Here is a 27,000-nt window from a genome sequence, read left to right as displayed (position 1 = left end):
GATCGACATAAACCGGGGATTTCAAATTACCTTATAAAAATAAATCGCATGGATTTAAATCTCGACAGCGTGCTGGTCATTAGAGATCGCACAACTGACTGTCCCACTCTTTCGATATTTTCCAGAGTTCTGATGGTGCGATGAAGTTAATTTATGGGTTTAGCGACACTTCCACATCGAATCAGTTTACGGCCAGAAACGAGTCAGTGAGGAGGAATTTCAAAGCGAGCGCGCAACGATCGTTGCGTAGCAACAAGTTCGCGACCGTTAGGAAAGAAGCTCTCGACGGCGAAACCCCGTGGCTCCCTAGACCAGAGGATGAGAACTGACTAAACAGAGAAACAAACTTGGGGACTTCGCCCTCCAGATGTTCCTCCTCTCAATCACCTACCCGTCCAACGGGAGTTGTTTCAGCTAAGCAAGTTTCTCGGGCGTCAGTTGAAACCAGATTATTAAAGCTCACAAAATTACTTATCAAACTGTTTATATATTGTATTTGGTCGGACGAGGTCGGACTTTCTTACCATTTTCTTAAATTGCATTCCTGTTGGAGCATTTTCCATTTATTTCATTATAATACATTTTAAAATTTTGACACTACCAAAACCAAGCAGTTGATCATCATCTAATGACAACTTTCTAAGATGATTTTTAAATACAGAATTGCCCCCTAAGTGCAATATTTGGTTTTTTGGCTTTCCAAACTCTTATTCATAAAACGCAATTTCTAGTTTTTATACACACTACCGAAGGATGGGAGAATATTCAGTTTCTTATTCCGTTTTCAATGCATCGAAATATTTATTTCCGGCCCTATATTCTTGATCGTCGGAAAAATCTAACCCATGCATCCGTCTATCTGTTGAAATCGCGCTACAGACTTAAAAAATGGAAATAATGAACTAAAACTTTGCATAAATTCTTTTATTATTCATAGTTAAGTTCGAAGATTGGCTATATCGAACTCTATCATGATATAGCCACCGTATAGACCAATCTGCCGCCTTAAGGTCTTAGGCCAATTAAAGCCATATTAATTATCCGATTTCGCTGAAATTTGGAACAATGCATTGCTTAGCTTTTTTGGCATTCGTACCGGGTATTGCCAAAATTTGAATATAACTGCCACTTAGACCCATCTCCCGATTTAAGTCCTTGGGCCCATAAAAGTAGCATTCGCTGAAATTTGGCATAGTGAGCTGAACTCGGCTGAACTAAAAGTAGCATTTGCTGAAATTTGGCATAGTGAGCTCTTCGATATACATGTGCAATATGGCTCAGACCTCTCCATATTTGGATATATCTGCCTACATGGCAGTTTTATGGAATTTGGCTCATTAAAGAAGCGCTTATTATCCGATATCGCTGAAATTTTACACAGTAAGCTACATATATTATGATTTATTTGGTTATTGCTACCACATATACCGATTTTCCGATTTTTGTCCTTGGGCAACAAAAACAGCATTTTATACCCGATTTCGCTGAAATTTTGCGCAGTGAGCTGTGTAAAGCCTTTCGACATCCGTGCCATATATGGCTTAGATCGGTGTATACATGTATATAGCTGCCATAAGGACCAATATTCGATTTTACAAACATGAATAGTTAATTGTATGTATTAGACCACTAGATCGAAGTCCGTGCGGAGTTTTGGAGCATATGTCGATGTAGCTGCTATGGGTTCGTAAATGATGCATATTTTCAAGGGATTGTAACGAACGGTGGTTAACATATATACCCGAAAAAATTGCTCAGTTTAATAATAGACTTTTTGCATTGGAAAGTGATCATTGGGCCAACGTGCATAAGCAAGGAAGTATTCTAAATTTGGAGTTCCGCTTGTAATACTCATAGCCATAATTAAGTGCTTAGCCTTTATGAGCAATTTATGTTTTTTTTTTTGTTTTGCAGAATCTGAGTTACTGACTTTCATCTCGATGTGTAAGATTGCTGTCGAAATGAAGCATGCTACAGACATTTTTTCTAAGGCTCTTGATATAGCTCCCGTATAAAGAATTACAATAAATGGGGTAGGTAATACCTTTGACTGTTACCATGGGCCATATAAGTTCACAATATGATATAGTCCCCATATAGATCGATCATGCTATGTTACATCTTGAAGGTTTTTATTTAAACATATTTCACTGAAAGTGGGCCGGTGATTTTCTAACCATTCTAAACTTGGGCCACATAATGGGTCCATTACCAGTGAGGGGGTCGTGAGTTCGATTCCCACCAGGGGCCTGGAGTGGTATCACAATGAACTAAAAATTTCTAAGTAAGTCTGTTTAGAGAATAGACTGACACTCTTACCTAACCTAACCTAACCTAGGTGATATTGTGACCATTTCTTCAAATTGAATTCTTGAGTCTAAACCATATCACCTTACATGACCATATCATTTTACAAGTAGATTGAATATTATTTTCTAGTATTCTTAATGGGTTCTTTTCGGTTTTATTATCTCCTTTCGACAAAGGACAGAAATTACTAGGACGGATCAAAAGACAAAAATAAGTACCAAATATCTCAGAACAATATGGATTGATATGAGAATTTAGTAGTTAACTGTTTTTTTCCTCGAGTGCAATTCTTTCAAAATATTAAAATATTTTAAATAGAGTTATTAGTGGTGGTGTTCAACTTTGGCAAAACTTGTTCTTTTCAATAATAAAGTAGACTTGGTCAGTTACACTGCATATTGGCAATATCTGCATTACATTCAAATTGCTTCCAATACCTGCTGACGGACAGACTAGTTACCTACCTACGATAGGAATTAGCGGTTACTAGAGTAGACTTTTGCAAAACTATGCATAACAAATTAATAAATTTACCATTATATTATAGTGAAATCAAATTTGCTCCAAATATCAAAGGCTTGCTCTACAAAGAGACAACAAATGTTGAAAGATTAAATAAAATAAAAGAAACTTTTCATGTAGAAAAAAATTCATCATTAAAAGCATTCGGAACATCGCTACAAAAACAGCGATGTTCTGTTTTCGTCTGAGAATTTATTGTTTGTGGATCGGAAAAATGTTTGCGTTTAGAATACCAAGTGACTAGCCAGAAGATAGGTATTCTCCAACCATTGAACCACATTCATCCATTCAGCCATAGCCAACAACATCCAGGCAATGTGGCTTCACCAAGCCGGCCGACCACTTGTGTCTCGGTCTCGTAGTTCCACCATCTGTCCCCTGGTTGCCAAAACGTTTTATCCATGACAGATTTATCGACTACAAGTGCCTCGTAAGCAGAAAAACTCAACATCCATTGAAGTGAAAGGTTTATCGATGTGAGTTTTCAGATTTTACGATTTTTATGTTATTTTTATTCAAACGTTGTTTGACGACGAGGGAATTTTCCACTTAAAAAAAATCTGAAAATATTCCCATGTTCTTCAGGCCGGTGTTGAGTAGCCACAACACAAAAAAGACAGATCCAAAGATGTTCGTTGTCAAACAGTAGTAGAGCTGTCTGTAGATATGGCCGTAACTTTTAGATTTTTTTTTTATTGAGACTCCATTGCAGTGAGAAGCGCATCGTCAGTCAAGAGTATCGCTGTTTGTTGCCGCAGCGTGATGATGTTGTTGAAATTAAATTTACTGCAACGAAATACAAACAAAGCTGCACAAAACAAAAAACAATCATACATGGCTAATTGATCACTCGCATAATTAAGCATTTACCTATCAGATTTTTACAATATTTGTATGCAAAATAATTTTATGCTACCACGATTAAATAATCGTTGCAAGTTGCAGCCAAAGTTCGAAACCAATGCGAAAGCGTATTTGCTGGTCCTCTACCAAATGGTGAGGCATCTGATTGAAATTTGTTAATGAGCTTGATGAATTGATGAATTCATCATTTCCCAATCTAATGAAAGTGAAAACCCATCAACATGACATTCTATACAGGGTAGCAAGCACGAAGTGTTACCAATTCAAACGACCACTTTTTTTGTGTGAATGCATTTTTATACCCACCACCGAAGGATGGGGGTATATTCATTTTGTCATTCCGTTTGCAACACATCGAAATATCCATATCCGACCCTTTAAAGTATGTATATTATTGATCAGCGTAAAAATCTTAGACGATCTAGACATGTTCGTCCGTCTGTCTGTTGAAATCACGCTACAGTCTTTAAAAATAGAGATATTGAGCTGAAACTTTGCACAGACTCTTTTTTTTTTTGTTTTGTTCATAAGCAGATTAAGTTCGAAGATGGGCTATATCGGACTATATCATGATATAGCCCCTATATAGACAGATCCGCCGATTTTGGGTCTTGGGCCCATAAAGCCACATTTATTATCCGATTTAGCTGAAAAATGGGGCATTGAGTTGCGTTGGGCCCTTGGACATATTTCGTCAATTTGGCCCAGATCGGTCCAGATTTCGATATAGCTGCCATATAGACCTATCCGCCGATTTGGGGTCTTAAGCCCATAAAAGCCACATTTATTATCCGATTTCGCCCAAATTTTAAACAGTGAGTTGTGTTAGGCTCTTCGATATTCTTCGTCAATTTGGTTCAGATCGGTCCAGATTTGGATATAGCTGTCATATAGACCGATCCTCAGATTTAGGGTCTTAGGCCCATAAAAGCCACATTTATTATCCGATTTCGTTGGAATTTGGGACAGTGAGTTGTCTTATGCCCTTCGACATTTTTCTTTTATTTGACCCTGATCGGTTCAGATTTGGATATAGCTGCCAGCGGTCTCTCAATTTAGGGTTTCGGGCCCATAAAAGGCGCATTTATTGTCCGATGTCGCCGAAATTTGGGACAGTGAGTTAAGTTAAGCCCCTTGACATACTTCTGCAATATATCACAGATCGATTTAGAATTGGATATAGCTGCCATATAGACCATTCTCTCGGTTTTAGGTTTTGGGGTCATAAAAGGCGCTTTTATTGTACGATGTCGCTGAAATTTGTGACAGTGAGTTGTGTTGCGCTCTTCGACGTCCTTCTTCAATTTGGCACAGATCGGTACAGATTTGAATATTGCTGTCATATAGACCGATCTCTCGATTTAAGGTTTTGGGTCCTTAAAAAGCGCATTTATTGTCCGATTTCGCAGAAATTTGACACAGTGACTTATTTTGGGCTTTTCGACATCAGTGTCGTATATGGTTCAGATCGGTTTATTTTTAGATATAGCTACTAAAAAGACCAATATTTTGTTATACACAATTGAACAATGACTTATACTTATTTGTACTTGGTCCAAATCGGAACATATTTCGATATAACTGCTATGGGACATAAGGTATGCAATTTTCACAGGATTTTAATAAAAGTTGGTTTACAAATATACCCGAGGTGGTGGGTATCCAAAGTTCGGCCCGGGTGAACTTAACACCTTTTTACTTGTTATTTATTCAAATGAAAAAAAAATTGTGGAAATTGGTAATCTAATGTACAGAATCCATTCATCCAATTACCTTTTGCCTTGAATATTGTTCTGAGTCGGTCAAATAACTATTTGTAAGTTGAACGAATGTAACCTTCCAGTATTTCTTTATATTCTCGTACATTGGCTTTCTGCAGCTCATCTTACAGGCATAACACAATGTTCGGAAATTTGCCACGTTAGTCCAGCATTTTACTAATTTTTTGATGGGAGAATCGTTTTGAGAATATCAAAATGTCAACTAGAAGTCAAATATGGCAAATAAAGGGTGATTTTTTTGAGGTTAGGATTTTCATGCATTAGCATTTGACAGATCACGTGGGATTTCAGACATGGTGTCAAAGAGAAAGATGCTCAGTATGCTTTGACATTTCATCATGAATAGACTTACTAACGAGCAACGCTTGCAAATCATTGAATTTTATTACCAAAATCAGTGTTCGGTTCGAAATGTGTTCAAATTTTGACAAATTTTGTTCAGCGATGAGGCTCATTTCTGGTTGAATGGCTACGTAAATAAGCAAAATTGCCGCATTTGGAGTGAAGAGCAACCAGAAGCCGTTCAAGAACTGCCCATGCATCCCGAAAAATGCACTGTTTGGTGTGGTTTGTACGCTGGTGGAATCATTGGACCGTATTTTTTCAAAGATGCTGTTGGACGCAACGTTACGGTGAATGAACACATTTCGAACCGAACACTGATTTTGGTAATAAAATTCAATGATTTGCAAGCGTTGCTCGTTAGTAAGTCTATTCATGATGAAATGTCAAAGCATACTGAGCATCTTTCTCTTTGACACCATGTCTGAAATCCCACGTGATCTGTCAAATACTAATGCATGAAAATCCTAACCTCAAAAAAATCACCCTTTATTAGGCTTCAGGTGGTCAAATTGGGAAATCTGCTAATATGAAGGATTTATCTGTATATGAAACTATTTAGACCTTATTTTTTCGTGGGCGTTGTAAGACATAGAGTGCAGTACACTCTGCTCATAATGGCTGCTATTACAACAGTAGTTCTGCTGTTATGGCAAAAAGTTAGCAATTTCAAACCAGCAGGCTTCTTGCATAAAAGTCTGTTGTTTGTTGAAAATGTCTCGTGCTCAATTTTTTGAAGTGTTGGGAGAAAATCGAACAAAACTAGTAAAAAAAGCGAAAAAGAAGTTGGCAATGGCTAGAAAGAGGATTTGGTAGCCCCAGCAAATTTTCGAAATACCGAGGTGACCAGCTTTAGAGACCTGCCAAAGGGCGCCCGGACCATAAAGGGTCTTGAAATTTTGCACTTCATATCGCTCAGCTCTGACTATTCTAACTATATAAGAGATAACTAAGAGATATCTCTATCCGATCTCACACAGCATATTTTTATACCCTCCACCATAAGATGGGGGGTATACTAATTTCGTCATTCTGATTATAACTACTCGAAATATTCGTCTGAGACCCCATAAAGTATATATATTCTTGATCGTCGTGAAATTTTATATCGATCTAGCCATGTCCGTCCGTCTGTGCGTCCGTCCGTCCGTCTGTCTGTCGAAAGCACGCTAACTTCCGAAGGAGTAAAGCTAGCCGATTGAAATTTTGCACAAATACTTATTATTAGTGTAGGTCAGTTGGTATTGTAAATGGGCCATATCGGTCCATGTTTTGATATAGCTGCCATATAAACCGATCTTGGGTCTTGACTTCTTGAGCCTCTAGAGTGCGCATTTCTTATCCGATTGGGATGAAATTTTGCACGACGTGTTTTGTTATGATATCCAACAACTGTGCGAAGTATGGTTCAAATCGGTTCATAACCTGATATAGCTGCCATATAAACCGATCTTGGGTCTTGACTTCTTAAGCCTCTAGAAGGCGCAATTCTTATCCGATTTGAATGAAATTTTGTATGACGGATTCTTTCATGACCATCAACATACGTGTTTATTATGGTCTCAATCGGTCTATAGCCCGATACAGCTCCCATATAAATCGATCTCTTTTTGCTTTTTGATCTCACAAAGAGCGCAATTTTTATTCGAATTGGCTGACATTTTACACAGGTCTCCAACATATAATATCTTGATATCGCTCTAATAGCAGAGCAAATCTTTTCTTATATCCTTTTTTGCATAAGAAGAGATGCCGGGAGAAGAACTCGGCAAATGCGATCCATGGTGGAGGGTATGTAAGATTCGGCCCGGCCGAACTTAGCACGCTTTTACTTGTTTAATAGTTGTTTTTCCATTTTCTCTCACTATGTGTTGTTAGGAGGAGAGTAAATAACATAAAATAAGGTAGAAAAACTATTGGGTTGCCCAAAAAGTAATTGCAGCTTCACAGCTTGTGACTGTAATTGCATTCTTTCTTCTGTCAGTTATCAGCTGTTACTTTTAGCTTGCTTTAGAAAAAAAGTATATTTGATTAAAGTTCATTCTAAGTTTTATTAAAAATGCATTTACATTCTTTTAAAAAATCCGCAATTACTTTTTGGGCAACCCAATAAATAAATAAAATAGGAGGATAAAACACTATATTCCATAAAAATTAATACTCGCACTTAATGCAAAGCAATTTATTTGCTACCGTAATAAAATTTTTTTGCCTGTTCAACAGTATATGTGTTCAATATTTTAGCAGATTTTGTCGTTGAAACAGCAGATTATGTTAGGTCCAATAGCATACGGAAATGTTTGCTAAATCAGTGAGTGTAGAAAATTTCAGCCGCATAAATATTGAATGCCTCAAGAAGTGAATCCAGACAATTTGATAAAGTTAACTACTTTTCTATTTATCGAAATCCTCCAAAAAAATTTCTTTTTCATTTATGAATTTTTTTACTTGCTCATTTGAAACAAGAAAAAGTAAAATTAGCTCAGGACATTTTTACTTCGATGTTGGACCATTTTCATTATCACTCCGTTCAAAATACTCACCTCTGTTCTTAAAAAGTTTATGTATTCCGATAGCCGCAATTTATTTAAGATTTTTAGCCATGTCCGTGAATGATTTTTAATAGGGAAGTAGACAGCCAACACCGCAATTTTTGTCTTAATAGGTTCCGTTATGACCTCCAACAACTGTGCCAGGTATGATCGAAATTGGTTTAGAACCTGATATAGCTGCCATATAAACCAATCTCCCGATTTGACTTCTTGAGCTTCTAGAGAGTGCAGTTAAGATACGATTTCACAGAAATTTTGCTCGTAATATTTTGCTTTGACTTTTAATTAGAGTGCAATATGTGGTCTAAATCAGACCATAACCTGATATAGCTTATTTCTTGAGCTGAATTTTTGAACGTGATATTTTCTTACAACTTCTATAATCCATGACAAGTACAATTCAAGTCATTACAAAAACTTGGCAAATGTTCTCCATGGTGGAGCGTATATAAGATTCGGCCCGGCCGAACTTGTTTTTAGTCTTTTTTCACTTAAAGCCCCACACAAGTGTTTTATCGTTCTGATTGTACTGGTATACATCAACAAATACATATATTTGCGATGTGTGTAATATGCGACGTTTCCTTTATACCGGATTATGTCCTATAGCTCGGCGTGATCTGATAATGAAATAACGCGGGAGATATGTGAAGTGTTCTACGCCACGTGTACCTTTTCCTCCGAAAGTTTTCTCTGGGGTCAAAAGTTGTAAAACCTTTTAATTTGCCCATAGACTATCTAGTCATGCACGTCCGTCCGTCTTTCGTAATCACGATATCATTTAAACGATAACAACTATATAGTTGCAAGTTTGTTCAAATAAGTTTTGTTGATATAGGTCATAAGTGATTGAGAATGGCGCAAACCGGTTAATATTTCGATAATGTTTCAAAAAACCCTATAAACCGATTTTGGTCTTTGTCTATAAAACCGATTAAAGCATAGGGTTTTAAAGAATATTACAATGAAATAAATTCTAGAATAATTAACATTTAAAATTTGTTTGATATGTCTCAGTTGTATAATTTTATCTTGCCAATCGTATGAATTCCAATAAATATTCTGGCATATTAGTATACATGCTTTTATGAAGACTTAAAAGACTTAACCGACTATTAAATATCACACCACGTTTCTAAGCGCAGTCAGCAATCTCAATTTCTCTATCTGACAGTCTCGTCAAGATATCGTCTGGTATGAGAAATGGTCTCGTACTTGTAATTAAACATTTCGATTTCCTTGGATTGAGGCTCAAACTGTTAGCCCATGCTCAGACTACGATTCTGTTGAGATTGCTATTTAAACGTACAATACAGTTTCGAAAATCGGATTCTGGCGCATTTTTGTATACCTGAACATCATCTACATGCATACGGATGCTGGAATTTCTAATTTGAGACGGTTATTCATTGCTGTACAAAGAATACAATAATGGAACCTTAAGGTACTGCTCTTTTTATAATTGCCGAACTTGACGTTGTGGCATTAATATAGACAGTTTGAAATCTAGATCCAAGATAAGACTGTATGAGACAACAAGCATCAGCAGCAAAATGAAAATATTTCTCAAGCTTAAACTGGAGTATCTCATGATCAATTGTATCAAATGCGAATGGTCCGACAATACCAAATATGAAACATCCCTCTTGTCCATACTCGCCCTTAAATCCTCAGACACTGTTTACAAATTCGTCATGCAACTGTGCATGGTCCTGTATGCGGATTGAAACTCTGTCAATAGCCGAATTTCGGATAAATACTCCTTCATATGCCTACTCAAAAGTTTTTTAAATAACTTTGAAAGAAGTGGAAGTATAGCTATGGGCCGATATTTGCCCTGTACTTTGGAATCGGAATTATTTTCGCGTGTTTCTATGAAAGTTGATCTAGTAAAGTTTGAATTAAAAATGTGCAGAACATAGAAAGAAATGTATGGAAAGTTTATCCGAAAACTTTGGATTTACTCCGTCGAAACCCACCCAATTTGACTTGGTCTCTCTTAAACAATTAAAAACTTCTTCCTCTCAAAAATGCCTAAAGCCAGATTGGTCTGTATCCGTTGCCATATCATTATTGCTCGACAGTCAATAAAAACTTGCATCTGCGTCCTGCATGGGTATATGAACAAAATCTCTATTTAACTCTTTTAAGTCATCACAAAAAACATTTCTCGTACTAGTTTTACCAATTCCTAAATATTTTATGTTCCTCCTCTTCGGACTAATGGCTTCCGTAAACTTTCTACCAAAATATATCGCCTTCTTACGATTAATCATGTATGTTACCTTGTTGCGAAGGATCCTATAGTCCTCATATAACTGAGGAATTCTGAACTTCTACCTCATTGCCATCGTGCATCTCCTCGTCGAACCACGGATTCTTTTGTTCAATAAAGGTTTTAATGACAGCTACCTCTCATAGAGTCTATTTATGTTGCCTTGGAGGAAAGTTATCTGAACCACGGATTCTTTTGATCAAGAAAGGTTTTAACCTTTAATGACAATTACCTCTCATAGAGTCTATTTATGTTGCCTTGAAGGAAAGTTATCTGATCATCTGCCGACATCATATAAAAAACTTGGTCCCAAGGGATGTTGGTCTGGTCGCTCTACCGTCTGTTATAATCAACATTCCTAAAGTCCCTGCATGAGTAGGACTAACGAGGAGTCTGAGTATGGCAGCTGTTGGTCATCATACAGAGATCATGCTTCGAAAACATAGATGCCGACAATTGGTCATAAAATAAAACCTTATCTCTAGAGCTCACAAAGAATAGATCAATGAGCGTTTGTGATGCCGCGCAGTAATGCGTTGGGATTGTGCTATTTACTAAGTCTAGACCAAAATATCGTAACTCATCAGCTAAAGCAAAGTAATTTAAACCGTTTTAATTAAAGTCTTCGCTCAAAATTACGTCCAGATATCCCATAATCAAGTTCTCGATTCGATCAAGAAGTGCGTCATAAGCCATCCTGTCATTCGGATGATAGATGACACCAACCAGCACTTTACCACTCCCGGCAGAAATCTCCACAAATAAGTATTCGATGGAGTCGCCGTCATTTAACTTCGCCACCAATTGACATGGAATACGCCTCCTTTGCGCCTTTTATGAATTGTTCACACAATTTAGTTTAATCAGTCTCTAGGTGTCCTAATATGTGTCAAATTTTTTGGAAATTTTGTCTGTACAGTGCACAAATGGGTTCTTATATCAATACTTAATACGGATCATATGGAAATCTAACTAGACTAGCTACATTATAAACTAAACTATGACCCTTAACGGTCAAAATGTTTATCAGATTTACGATCCATATTAGATATTGCTAGTCTCTACCGATCTCTAGACTAGCTTCATTATAAACGAAACTATGACACCTAACGGACAAAATGTTTATCAGTTTTGCGATCCACATTAGATATAGCTAGTCTCTACCGATCTCTTGTATTTATATCCAATTTAATAAATATTTAAAACTTTTATTCAATTAAATTAAATTTCCTTGGAACCACTGAAGCAATTTTACTTTTTATCCCAGCTTTATTGTCTTCGACATAACGCAAAAACATAGATAGTCCTCTTTAAACTCCTCTCCTTTTAACACTTCAAGGTCACCGAATTAATTATTTCTGAGCGGAAGAAATACAGACAAACGCTGAAAGGAAATTATATTTTATTACCTTGCTACTTGTTTACGAAAGGCCCTAAAAAAGCTCAATCACACAAATACTAAAATAGAGAATTATGCGAGAACACTTAACATAGTTAATGCACTGTAGCTATTGTTACTCATTTGTTAATTGTGCGTTTTATTGCCGGCCCTTTCACTTTTCTTAATGGCCATTGACTGACGGCTGAATAAGATATGAATGCCACCACAAAATGGCAATAACAACACCAACACAAAACCAACTATAGCGATCAATGTCGTTCAGGAAGAAAACTTTACATCACAATGAATATTCAATTACATGAAATTAAAACAACTTCACGGTAACAGATACTCGAATAATATGCACAAGTTATTGCCGCCATCAACAACGAACTTGGAAATGGAGGTGTACATGTTAGAGAATACGAGGTGTGCAATGAAAGCACTATTCAGCATTATTGAATTGAACTTTGTATATGAACAGTATTAGTTAAAACTGCATACATTACAACAAAATGGTTTTTCACATCCTAAACCTCCAGTTAAAACTTAGGTTTAATATTGTTGAGTAAAATATTATAAGAAAACTTTTTACAATGGGGAAAATATACTCGATGGAATTAAAATCACCGACCGTTTCCACCGTAGCGCAGAGGTTAGCATGTCCGCCCATGACGCTGAACGCCTGGGTTCGAATCCTGGCGAGATCATCAGAAAAATTTTTCTGCGGTGGTTTTCCTCCCCTAATGCTGGCAACATTTGTGAGGTACTATGCCTTGTAAAACTTCTCTCCAAAGAAGTGTCGCACTACGGCATGCTGTTCGGACTCGGCTATACAAAGGAGGTCCTTTATCCTTGAGTTTAAACTTGAATCGGACTGCACTCATTGATATGTGAGAAGTTTGCCTCTGTTCCTTAGTGGAATGTTCATGGGCAAAAATTGCAATTTGATCTTTCCCGTATTGACAATAACTTAAAATATATTGCCAAAAAAGTAATTGCGGATTTTTCATATAGTCGGCGTTGACAAATTTTTTCACAGCTTGTGACTCTGAAATTGCATTCTTTCTTCTGTCAGTTATCAGCTGTGACTTTTAGCTTGCTTTAGGAAAAAAGTGAAAAAAGTATATTTGATTAAAGTTCATTCTAAGTTTTATTAAAAATGCAATTACTTTCTTTTAAAAAATCCGCAATTACTTTTTGGACAATCCAATATATAAAATTCAATTTGTGTTTGTTTGTTTTTATGTTTGTCGGTTTGTTTGTTTGTTCCGTATAGACTCAAAAACGGCTATACGGATTACCTTGAAATTTTCACAGATTGTGCAGGTTGGTCTAGAAGGAAACATAGGCTATATAATTTTTTGATATCGGGGGGTGGCGGACCCTCCCCTTTACCCCAAAAGTACTACTACTACTAAAATAAAAGTGGATCGATCGGGACAATATGGGATTCAAATGAAAGGTATTTAAGAGTAGAGTACGAATTTTATAATAGAAGTTTGGTCCAAGAACTTGGGGGCCGCCCCAGCCCCAAAACCATACAAATTCATGTCGAAGTATAGGGGGTCACCCCACACCCACAAAAACGCCCAAAATGGGCATATTTGCCAATCACGGATGTATGGGGCTCGGATTGTTTGTTCTGTATCGACAGAAAAACCGCAGAACCGATATTCTTGCAATTTTCGCATATTGTGTAGGTTGGTCTGGAAGAAATCATAGGCTATATAATTTTTCGGTATCGGAAGACGGACGGACCCTCCCCCTTATGCCAAAAACACAAACCAAAATCAAAAGTGGACCGATCGAGATAATATAGGTATCAAATGAAAGGTATTAAAGAATAGAATACGAATATGGTTTTAATTTTGAGTCTATGTACCCATCGGGCCGCCCCAACCCCAAATCTCCCCCAAACAAACATATTGGACGTTCATTTCAATATGGGGCTCAAATGAAAGCTATTCGAGAGTAGATTTCGAATCTGGCATACAAAATCAGATCGAAGTATAGTGGGTCACACCACACCTCAAAAACTCCATTAGACCCATTATGGCTATATGATACTTGGCTGAACCGATTTTCTTAAAATTGTCATAGATTGTATACGTTTGTCTGGAAGGAAACATAGGCTATATAATTTTTAGATATCGGGTGAAGGCGGACCCTCCCCCTTACCCCAAAAACGCCACCCTAATCCGAAAGTGGTCCGATGGGCACAATAAGGGTATCAAATGAAAGGTATTAGGGTCCAAGTACCCAATAATAAGGGACTGGTTTTTATAGCCGAGTCCGAACGGCGTCCTGCAGCGCGACACCTCTTTGGGGAAATTTTTTTAAATGACCATGCATGGCATTGTTCCTCGCAAATGTCACCAGCATTAAGAGGGGATAAACACCGCTTTGTCCGACGTTCTCGCCAGGATTCGAACGCGTTCAGCGTCATAGGCTACAATGGCACGAATTCGATATCCGCATTCAGGGCGAAGTGTCCCCACCCTAAAAAGATACTAGAGAGTTATAGAAGGCGCAGCGAAGCGGGCCCCGTTCGGCTGGTAACTTATAAATACTACATTTTAAAGAGTCGGATGTTAAACCGTAACAATTTCAGCAGAGAAAGAATAAATATGATAAGTGTTATTAAAATAATTATATACATTTTCACATAAATGGAAGTTGTTAAATTCACATTTGATGATAAAGTCAAACACACTTAAAAAATTATATATAATTAACAAGGTATTGCATTTTTTTCTAGTTGGCTTTACAAGGATAACGCTGCTGAAGGGCAGAGTAAATATTTTTATTTGAACAAATAATATAATATAAACTATTTCTAATATAATATAAACTATAATATAAAATAAACTATTTCTTTTTCTGTTTGTGACTGCCCTCGTACGCTTGTTGAGCATTTAATTGCAAAAAGATAGTTTTTGTAGTCGTATATAAGAAAAGCCACAAGTTGAAAATACAATAATATGATAATATGGTTATAACAAACACTGCATAAAACATAAGTATGTATGTTGCATTGATATGGAAATAGCAACCAATCTGAACAACATATTGTAAAAGTTTACAAATCAGCTTCATATAAACAAACAAGACGATATCCACAAAAACACTTTTTCAAACTTTGGACCACTATGCCGGAGCACGGTGCTGAGGAACAGTTCAAATTGTATATTTTGGTTTTAGTTAAAAAGAAACTATTCCGTATTTTTAACGCTTCGAAAGGGTGATTTTTTTAGCTATTATCTTTTTAGCAACACTAGTTTAAACAGTTCACGCACGTTTGGTGTTTTGTTTCACGTTCAAACATATTAAATTTAGTCTATAATTTAACCATGAATCAAGTCTTACAATCGAACAACGCTTGCAAATTATTGAATTTCATTATCAAAATGCGTGCTCCGTTAAAAACGCATTATGTTCAACAAAGAAGCTCATTTTTGGCTCAATAACGGAATTGTAAATTTTGGAGTGAAGATCAGTCAGAAGCATAGCAAAAGTAACTAATACATTCAGAAAAAGTCACATTTTGGTGCGGTTTATGGGCTGGAAGCATCATTAGACCATATTCAATTTTATTTTTTTGCCCAAAATGCAAGAACTTGACTTGCGTGACATGTGGTTTCAACAAGACGGTGCCATTTGCCGCACAGCACTATTTCAGAACTATTTGTTGTAGGGCTATGGTTAAGCTCATGTCAATACAGATAAGGCCGCTTCAATTGACGTATTGGAAGACAACATTGAAGCATTTATTCGTGAGATGCCGGCCGAAATGTTGGAAAGAGTATGCCAACAAGGATTTTCGGCTCAGACACAATTTCCCTAATTGCCTCCGAGGAATGCATATCAGTGACAACTTCTTCTGACGCCACGTTGTCCGTTGGAGAATTTCCCGAGGAAATGTGTATCAACGAGTAGTTCAAGTGTTTCCTCACTAGACATTGTCCATACATTCTCTGACTTCTGGATATAACCCACCGTAGTAAGTCTCGAGGACAGAATCTTCCTTAGCCTAGAGGCCTCAGATATATCCTCCACTGAGCTGCAGAATTCTACCCAGGGTTTGTTCTGAGCCTTTCTCAGCTCGCCCTTATTTCTTAGCTCAGCCTTATAGATGTCTCAATCGAGTGGTGCTCTTGTGGCTTTTGTCTGTTGAAAAGTTTTCTGCAGGCCTTCCTTAGACCAACCAGCTCTGGGGTCAACCATGGCGGTCGCTGTTTGCCCCTTGGCTTGGCACTAGGGCATGCTGACACAAGCAAGTCATTTAGGGCCTTCGTGATCCGCTTGACCACTATGTCTATATCCTCCGTAGTTTTCACTTCCTTTTCTAGTCTAGAAGGGATAGTGGTGCAGAATTTGTGCCGAAATTTATCCCAATCCGCCTTTCTTATGTTTAGCCGAGGGGCCACTACTTCAGTATTTTCTCCAAGGTTAAAACTAATATAACGAAGATCAGAGAAGCTCTGGTCATCCAACACTTCCCAGCCGCATATTCTTCCACTTATATCTTCCGATACAAAGGTAATATCTAGTACCTCCTGCCTGCTCCTGGTAATAAAGGTCTGTTTATCCCCTTTATTACAAATCTCCAGATTGCAACTTATAATATATTCAATAAGCAACTCACCATTTTCGTTGACATCCGAACTTCCCCATCCCTTCCCTACAGAAGCAGCTTCAACCAGCGACTTAAGGTTTGTTGGCGGCATTTCTGAATCATGTGCCACATATAGGGAAGCCAGCCAGTAATGAGACTTGTTTATTTCAAGGCTGGCTACTACAAAATCTTCAGTGCTTAGCGACGGAAGAAGAAAAACATTTAGACTACTCTTTGCAAGAATGCAGGCTCTGTGTCTCCCATTCCCCGTTTCCTTGAGAAGTTTAAATTTTGAATAATAACACACACTTGAAAGTTCTTTGCTATGATATTCTTTGAATAGAAAGCATTGAATATGAACTCGAGCTAGAATATGTTCAAATATATCCACGAAAAGATGTTAAAAATCTAAACAAAAAGCGCACGCAGACAAACCAAAGGAACCGGCCCGTCGCTGTGCTGTAGGGCAATGCGGCATAAGCACAAAAAGTCCTTGCAGTGACATTCAAAGAATGTTCAAGTGCACAACAAAAAGAGTTTGGCAGTGGCAATGTTGATGTATTTGATGTTCTTAGCAATGATGATTAGTTTGTATCGAAATAGGGGAAAGTAAGGCCTTCTTCTCTTTTACTGCGCTAAGGAGAGTTAGAGATGTTTCAAAACAAAAGCGTGCTCTACAACATACTCAAAAGTCGTTGGGTATGAAGGGCACCATAATTAATTTGACAAAAGTGTTGATGAAGACACATGGCGTATCAGAAATCGCGATCCACCATGCCAGTTTTGAATAATAACACACACTTGCCCAACTTTTATAAGTTCTTTGAATAGAAGACATTGAATGTGATCTCGAGCCAGAATATGTTCGAAAAATCACAAAAAGATTTTGAAGATCAAAATAAAAGAGCTCAAACGGATATATTATTCATGGTCGTAAATTTAAAAATGTCAGTGTTTCTATCCATCTAGCTGACCGTCAGTTGCAATCACGAAATAGCCCTAAAAATTTATATATTGAGCTGAAATTTTAAAATAGCTAAGCTCATAAAAGGTGTGTTTATTATCCGTTTTTGCTAAAAGCTTAAAATACATCACTTCTCACTTATAAAGCAAGATTGGATTGAAAATTATTGATTATTCCCACTTAGTAGTAAAATAAATGCGGAATTATTAAACTAGTCCTTCAGCAATAGCATTTTTGTGAGCCTTGAAACACTGTGATGCGTAGGTGAGACAAAAAGAAAAACAATGTTACCCATTGAACCACCAAAAAGTGAAATACAATGCCGTCCACTGAATATCGTTAACTTCAAAGCACATAGCAAAGATAAAGTTTCCACCGCATGTGCCATACAGAGCAGGAAGCAATTTGTATTCAAATGCGCTCAAACAGCAAATTTACCTTTTGGATGGACTTTACACTTTCATGTTTGTGAACATTTACTGCCAAACAAGTAAGGTAAGGCAAAAGTGGGGAGGTGCTGACTGAATAATACCCTACACCAACACAAGAAGAATAAATGGAGGAGATACGAGGTCTTCTATATTAAATGTTGGCCTAGGCAACACTAAGTGTTGTCAGATGCAATCTGATATTTCCATTGGAAAGTTTAACTCGTGAACATTTTTGTGCGACCTTTTTTCACAAATTACGACGTGGATTATCACGACAAGAGTGTATTGATGAACTTTGTTCGGTGATGGAGCACCATCCTACAGCACCGTTACAAAATTGGTTTAATTAATTAAGTCTTGGACGACACTCGCTAGAAGTCGAATTTCGTGAAGATCTTCAAAAACGACCGTTGTAACCCAGACAACGTTGATACCGCGCATGAACTTATAATGCAATATCATCATGTGACATACCGTGAGAGAGAGACATCATTGAATATTTGTTTCACCAACATACATTCGATTTTCCTTGAAGGCCTTGCCGCAAAAAATGTTTGTTCTATTTGGATTCCACAAATTTTGACAATCACACAAAAAAACGCTCGTGTCGATTAGTGCGAAATGTTGAAAAAATACTATGGAGGTGCTTCAATATACATTTACTAGCCGAACCGGACCCACTCCGCTGAGTCTTCTTTAACTCTCTAATATCCTTTTAGCGTGGGGACACTTCGGATCCGGCTTTAAAAAAGGTCCCTTATCATTGAGTTTAAACTTGAACCGGAAAGCACTCATTGATGTGTGAGAATTTGCCCCTTCTCGATTCCTGGTGGTAATGTTCTTCCTAATGGTAATGTTCTCATTAGGTAAGGGATGGCACCTCAGACATTTCTACTCAAATATGTATATCGAATTCATGCTGCACTTCCAAATCCCTTTAATTTGAGCCCCATATTGCCCTGGCCGGTAAATATGAACCGTTTGGAGGGTGTTTTGGGGCTGGGGCTGCCACCGACACTTTTTACTGAAAATAAATATCAAATTCGTTCTTTATTCCCAACGGAAATGAAGTTCAGTTTAGAGGCGCTTTAGGGAGTACCCCAAAACACCCATATTGTCATAATGGGTCAAATAACCCACTTGACGTATCTTTAGGACGAAAAGTGCCGCCTAGACTTGAACGCAAATTTTCAACCCGATATGTACAAATTATATAGCCTATGTTTCCTTCCAGACCAACCTACACAATATGCGAAAATTTCGAGAAAATCGGTTTTGCCGTTTTTCAGTTTATACGGAACAAACATAGGGTGAAGGGTCCGCACCTTTGCGTTATTAATAAATTTTAAAGCCTATTCCTACTTCCTGACCATATTCGTAATCTACTCCCGAATACCTTTTATTTGAGTCCCATATTGTCATGATCGTCAAATAAACCTATTTTAAGAGGTTTTGAGGCTGGGGCGGCTCCCAGTTACTTGGACCAAATTTTTATTATGAAATTCGTACACTACTCCTGAATACCTTTCATTTGGATCCCATAATGTCCCGATCGGTCCACTTTTATTTTTGGGTAGTACTTTTGGGGTAAGGGGGAGGGTCCGCCCTCTCCTGATATTAAAAAATTATATAGCCTATGTTTCCTTTCAGACCAACCTACACAATCTGTGAAAATTTCAGCCGTTTTTGAGTCTATACGGAACAAACAAACAAACCGGCAAACGAACACAAATTGAATGTTATATATAACAAGTAAGAGCGTGCTAAATTCGGCCGGGCCGAATCTAATATACCCTCCACCATGAATCGTATTTGTCGAGTTCTAAGCGCGGTAACTCTTTATAAGTAAACAAAGAATATTGAATAAGAATTGTTATGCTATTGGAGCTATAACAAGTTATAGTCCGATTCGGACCATAAATGAATGCTGAACATTGTAGAAGTCATTGTGTAATATTTCAGTTCATTCGGATAAGAATTGCGCCTTGTAGGGGCTTAAGGATCAAAATCGGGAGACAGGTTTATATGGGAGCTGTATCAAGCTATTAATCGATTCAGACCATATAAGACACGTATGTTGAAGGTCAAGACAGAAACCGTTGTACAAAATTTCAGCCAGATCGGATAAGAATTGCACCCTCTAGAGGCACAAGAAGTCAAGATCAAAGATCGGTTTATATGGCAGCTATATCTGGTTCTACACCGATTAACGCTATACTTAGCACAGTTATTGGACGTCATAACAAAACACCTCATGCAAAATTTCCAAATCGGAAAAAAATTGTGAGCTCTATTGGCTGAAGAAGTCAAGATCCAAGATCGGTTTATATGACAGCTATACCAGATTATGAACCGATTTTAATCATACTTAACACAGTCATTGGAAGTTAACACCACGTGCAAAATTTCAGTAAAATCGGACGAGAATTGAGCCCTCTAGAGGCTCAAGAAGTCAAAACATGGACCGATTTGGCCCATTTACAATACCAGCACTGATAAAAAGTATTTGTGCAAAATTTCAAGAGGCTAGCTTTACTCCTTCGAAAGTTAGCGTGCTTTCAACAGACAGACGGTCGGACATGGCTAGATCGACTAAAAATGACATGCCGATCAAGAACATATATACTTTGTGGGGTCTCAGACGCATATTTCGAGGTGTTGCATACAGAATGACAAAATTAGTATAACCCAATCTTATGGTGGAGGGTATAAAAATTGATTTGTGGTTGTTTATTTGTGTGTTCCTTATAGACTCAGAAACGGCTGAACCGATTTTCATGAAATTTTCACTGATGGTGCATAATGATCCCGTGGTGAAAATAGGGTACAACATTTTTTGATATGTGAAGAGGGTGCGGGATCTCGGAGATGGGTGGAGCGATTTAAGCGAAATTTTGTGTGCCCTCGTATAGTAACCTACAAACAAAAATTTGGTATCCAAATATCGGTGGGGTATCTAGGGTGGGGTGTCCACCCCAAAACCTACCAAATATATATATAAAGGGTGATTTCAGACATGGTGTCAAAGAGAAAGATGCTCAGTATGCTTTGACATTTCATCATGAATAGACTTACTAACGAGCAACGCTTGCAAATCATTGAATTTTATTACCAAAATCAGTGTTCGGTTCGAAATGTGTTCAAATTTTGACAAATTTTGTTCAGCGATGAGGCTCATTTCTGGTTGAATGGCTACGTAAATAAGCAAAATTGCCGCATTTGGAGTGAAGAGCAACCAGAAGCCGTTCAAGAACTGCCCATGCATCCCGAAAAATGCACTGTTTGGTGTGGTTTGTACGCTGGTGGAATCATTGGACCGTATTTTTTCAAAGATGCTGTTGGACGCAACGTTACGGTGAATGAACACATTTCGAACCGAACACTGATTTTGGTATATATATATATATATATATATGTATGTATACACCAATCGCACTCAAATGAAAGGTATTTTAGATTAGAAAACTTTTCTGACATCATATTGTCAGACTAAGTGTTTGGGGGACCACCCCAACCCCCCAATCGAAATTTGGAACAAATTTTCTGGGGAATACGAATCTGATATCCAGATGTGGGACCATGTGTTTGAGGGGCCACCTCAAGAACATGCCCAAAGAAGACTAATTTACGACCATAGCAAAATGGGGCTCATATGAAAGGTCTTTGGAAGTAAAGCACGAATCTGATATCAATATTCGGGAAAAGTGTCAATGGGGCCACCCCATCCCCATTATACCACCCAAATAGGAAGTATTTCCTGACCATTGCAATATGAGACTCAAATAATAGGTATTTTAGAGTAGAACACAAATCTGATATATATTTTCAAAGAAAAGTCACAGAGTGGCCGCCCCATCCCCCATATCGGTCATGTTTGCCGACTATGGCATAAACTGTTTAAATGAGAAAACATTTTGCTCATAACTTCGAAGAAAGCTGTCGGTAATGTTTTCGAAAACATTTCGATTTTAAAGCAGCTGCTCAAACTGCGGAGAGACTGCATAATGTTTGTTGTCGTTGTAAATGCTTCGAGGGCAAAACAGCCTGGTTTTGAATGTGGCCTGGTTTTGAATATTTAAAAATAGGTTTCAACTCCTGTCATTTTTATCACAAACGTATTTTTTTATTTGCATTTCCTTATTTTATTATTTTTTTTTTTTATATTTCAGTTAAAGCGTCTTTTCTTAATAACCATACTGTGTGCAGCGACACATGCACAAGATTATCAAGACTATCAGGAAAATACTCCAAGACCTGCACCCATAAGACTGCGACCCAGTTCCCCCCAAATAGATTCGCCAAGACCCACACCTGTGCCAATTCTAAAACAAATAAACAAGTGAGTTCTTCGATAAATTTTTTAAAAGAAATGGAAACTATAAACAAATTTTTATTTCACAGACATAATGAAGATGGTTCCTACACTTATGGATACGAAGGCGCTGATGGCTCTTTCAAAATCGAAACCAAATTAGCCACTGGCGAAGTGAAGGGTAAATACGGTTATGTGGACGAAACCGGCAAAGTGCGTGTTGTCGAATATGGAGCCAACAAATATGGTTTTCAACCATCCGGAGAAGGTATAACTGTGGCACCACCCACGTTAGTTGATGAAACAAAACGTGAACCAGAACCGGACTATGAAGAAGAGCCAATAAATAGACCACAGAGACCACAGGTGAGCGTAAGCGGTGTGAAAAATAATCTGTTTTAGTATTTACAACATTCTCCCTATTACAGCGTATCAATCGTCCCCAGCCTCAGTATAGACCGGCGCCTCCACCACCACCACCACCACAACCACGTCCCCAACCTCAATATGTGCAATACGAAGATGAGGAACCTGAACCTGAGCCACCACGCAGACCGCAATATGTACCACAAAATATACCCTCGAAATCCGTAGGTCCCGCACCGCCCAGACTACAAATACCAGGCGCTCAACGTACCACCGATGTAGTATATTCGCCTGTTCAGAAAGTTTCTCGTCCTGAGTCTGAATACTCGCAGAGCACATCATTCGGTGATGGTGGGTCCTCACCAAATTTGCGCTTATCTCGCCCAATATACGCCCCTGCTCCCGATACACCATCGCCATCGAGTGCACGTGCGCAAGGCTTTTTAGGACCAGCCTCTGGCGGCCGTCCTCTACTGGAACCCTTCCAATTCGGACCTGGTCCAGCTCCGGCTCCTCGACCAGCACCTCAGGCTATTCCTGTACAACAACCCCGTTATCAGCAACCTCAACCACAGAGCCGCAGCGGAGGTGGTAGCTTATTGGATCAATTGGCTAGAGACTATGCCCTGCCGGAGGGAACCTCACAGCCATTGCACGATATATCGTTTGGCTACTATTAGACGCTTGGGTTTCGTCCGGTTTACTCATGAAGATCGGCCGGCCAAGGATAGTCATTGAGGAGATTTTATGTTGCGTTTACAGTTATTGAGTTTTATTTTTAGTACTAGTTGATGATAAATAGTTTTCAAAAATTTTATCTACGAAATCGTTAATAATAAAGAAAAGATTTGTACCAGTTTTGCCAATTTTGTGGTGATGATAAAGTATTTACATGTGACGATTTATTTTCGTAAATGGGCAGTAGTATGACAGCATTACAACCCGACTACTGTTGAGAAAGTAAAGAAAATTGGAGATGTCGCGAAGGACCATAACTAATGGCTGATTATGGGTATTTGGTTATGAAATCGAAACTGAAAAGCCAAGACCGAAAAAAATATAACCGGTTCGAGGTTTGCTTTAAATCGTGGAGTGGCAAAATTAACGAATAAATTGTTTGGTAAAAATATAATTTCACCTTTTCGTTGATCAGTCTTCATACAGTAGATTAATTTAATAAAATCCCATAGTGAAGCCTTAGGTTATGTTAGGTTTAAGTGGTAGTCAGCCGCCAGAGACAGACGTCTTTAGCTCCTACCGTTTTTCCGTCCTCCACTTTGGTGTGTTTACAATCCCCACTTTGTGACTACATGTCATTCGTTGCCATTGTGTGTCGTATTCCAGAGGAACTGATTCAAGTTCCTCTGGAATGTGTAATGCAGTTCCTAGTCTCACAGTTCCCTGGGATATATCTGTAGCCCGGAATCTCGTTGAGAGATCTGCGACTGCCAAGGGCGGCTCTTGAATTCAGAAATAAATTACCCATTCCACCATATAATCTATGCTAGGAGGCCACCGAAGGGCATATAACGCTAAATGTCAGGTTTCGAATCCTGGCGAGAAAACCAGAAAAAAATTTTGGCGGTTATCCCCTCGTAATGCTGGCGATATTTGTTAGGTAATATACCCCTGTTCCTTAATGGAATGTTCATGAGCACATTTATATTTTTACCAATAGAAGCCATTCCGCCACTTCTTTAATTGACTACAGTGGTCGTGTTATCCCGAATTTTTACCTATGGCTTACTTGCATATATCTCTCTTGCATGTATATAGGGCAAAAGTTGACTTTATGCCGTTTCCAAAAAAAAATTAGGTTTTATGCTCCTTCGAAGAAGAAGGGTGCCACTGGCTGTAACTTGTATCTCCTGCTGAAAAGAACTACTTCCGTAGTAGACAGATTTACTGTTAAATCACTTTCGGTAACCCACTTTGCTGTCGTACGTAGAGCTTCCTGAAATATATCTCTAAGAGTGATTGGAAAATTTTCCCCAACCGCAATTGCCACGTCATTGGTAGGCACGACCACTTTTAAATTTTTTTCTTCCAGAGACAATAATATATTCTTAATAGCTGTATTTCAAAGTAGAAGAGTCAGTATACCTCCTTGAAGTTTTCCCTTGCTAACCCATCTTTGTAGAACTCGAGCTTGCAAATGCGCATTTTATAGTAAGGTAGGTTAGGTTGAATGGGCTACCCACCATATACACGAGTATTAGAAGCAGGAAGAAGGGTGAGCGAGGGTGAATACGCATATCCCTCAAGCAATCGCGCATATACCTTCGCCGGATTTTATCGCACCCTCCGTCCTAACTATTCCGTTCCGCTCGCAAATCTGAGGAGCCCAGTGTTACATACGCAAGATCACCCAGACCGCCAGGCGCAGGCAAACCCCACCTGTCGCGTTAGTCTGGTCCTTCATTTCCCGGAATCCCCTCGTATCCGGGAATCCATTTCAACTATCACATCGTGAACCCGAAGCTTATCCAGGGATTCCAAACAATCCGTCACATTCCTCGAGCTCACCGTCCTCATATCCAAGGCCTTGAGCGCCGCCATATTGTCCACATTTCTCTTGCGACTGCTTTCTTTCGGTAGTGTTGAAGCCTAGAAACTACAATTCCTTCATGATGCTACCATTAACAACGAGAGAAACCTCTATGAGGGCGACTAGACCGTGAAGTACTGTTTCAGTGGACTTGCCCTTACTATAGGCTAGCTGTTGCCTAAACAGGATGGCATAAAGGATGACAGACTAATAAGGCAAAGATCTTTTCTCTTTGTGTGGTAAGTTTTTCCGGCTTTTGGAATGAAAATTACCTTTGTGTCTCTCTATCCCACAGATATGTTCGGCATGCTGATAAAAAGCAGAGTATATCTCCCTAAGCCAAGCAGCCAGTCTATCGGACACAGCGTGTAATTCAACCGGTGATATATCATCAGGGTCGTGGGATTTAAAGAAGTCAAAACTTTTTATCGTCCAAAGGATTTACGACTCCGAAACAATTTTCCCAACTATCTCCAATGAATTCATATCAGTGGCAAACTCTTCTGGCGCCACGTTGTCCGTCGGGGAGTTTCCCAAGAAACGTGTGTAAACCAGTAGTTCCAGTGTTTCCTCATTAGACTTTGGCAGTACATTCTCTGACTTTAGGGATCTTCTTTAGCCTAGAGGCCTCAGATGTATCCTACACGATACAGGATTTGTTCTGAGCTTTTTTCAGCTCGCCCTTGTATTTTCCTAACTCAGCCTTATAGACGTCCCAGTCGTGTGGTGCCTTTGTGATTTTCACCCTTCAGAAGAGTTTTCTGCAAGAGGGTCCAACATGGTGGTCGCTGTTTGCCCCTTGGTTTGTCTCTAGGACATGCTGACATAAGAGAGTGATTAAAGTCCTTCGTGATCCGCTTGACGATTATGTCTATATCATCCGCAGTTTCAACTTCCTTTTCAGGTCTAGAGGATAGTCGTGCATAATGTGTGCCGAAATGTATGCCAATCCACCTTTCTTCTGTTTGCAAAGGTAACATCTAGTACCTCCTGCCTGTTTCAGGTATTAAAGGTCAGTTTATATCAGTATTGTTACAAATCGCCAGATTGCAACTTATAAAATGTTCGATAAGCAGCTCAAGCCTTTCGTTGATATACGAACTTCCCTATATGTAGTGTGTGCATGATCATCACTTCCCACTTTTTTTCCCTCCAGAACCAGCATCTTAAGGCTTGATGTGTGCATAATATAAGGAAGCTATCCAGTAATAGACTTATTAATTTCAAGGCTCGCTACTAGTGAATCTGTTCTGTGTCTCCCATTCCCCATACCCTTGAGTAGTTTAGATCCGGGAGTTCTTTGTCCACGAACCATTACCCCCACCCCGATGTCTCCTGGATAAAAAAAAGTCAAATCCTCCTGCCAACTGAAAAACCTTTAGTGCCCCAAAAGCGGGCATACAATGGACGAGATTTATCTGCGGAAACCATAGACAGAATTAAGAATTTTTACCACTGTTGTAGTAGTCTCGTCTTCTGAGTCCCCCAGAAGTTTGTCCTCACAAGAATCGTTCGACCTTATCATAATGAAGTTCGTTTCGCATCCAGGGGCAGGATAGAAGGCACCGGAAACTTGCGATATGGACGATTCCTTCTTACATGCTTCTCTAACTGCTGCTGTCGATGTATCGATGGATACTGGATGATTTACCCACACAGGGCTGGTCGGGTCCCATTTCGACGCCTTCTCCTGCAGTTTTGATTGTGGCAGGAGGATTTACAATTTCCCGTAAT

General features: G+C 38.6%; 1 protein-coding gene across 1 annotated transcript in view; it reads left to right on the top strand.

Moving 5' to 3' along the window:
* LOC106089013 (tyrosine-protein phosphatase non-receptor type 23) overlaps window positions 1-23,605 on the top strand; it is a 39,745-nt gene extending 16,140 nt beyond the window's left edge. The window contains exons 2-4 of the mRNA XM_013254754.2: window positions 22,210-22,379; window positions 22,442-22,718; window positions 22,781-23,605. Of these exons, the coding sequence (XP_013110208.2) occupies window positions 22,210-22,379; window positions 22,442-22,718; window positions 22,781-23,398 (1,065 nt within the window). The 3' untranslated portion in view covers window positions 23,399-23,605. The remainder of the gene's footprint in view (window positions 1-22,209; window positions 22,380-22,441; window positions 22,719-22,780) is intronic.
* The last annotated feature ends 3,395 nt before the right edge of the window (window positions 23,606-27,000 follow it).

This window comes from Stomoxys calcitrans, chromosome 2 (genome assembly GCF_963082655.1).
Source record: "Stomoxys calcitrans chromosome 2, idStoCalc2.1, whole genome shotgun sequence".
In the NCBI taxonomy this organism is placed as follows: Eukaryota; Metazoa; Arthropoda; class Insecta; order Diptera; family Muscidae; genus Stomoxys; species Stomoxys calcitrans.
Note: the sequence above shows the minus strand (reverse complement) of the source record. Positions and strands in the feature narration are given on the sequence as shown.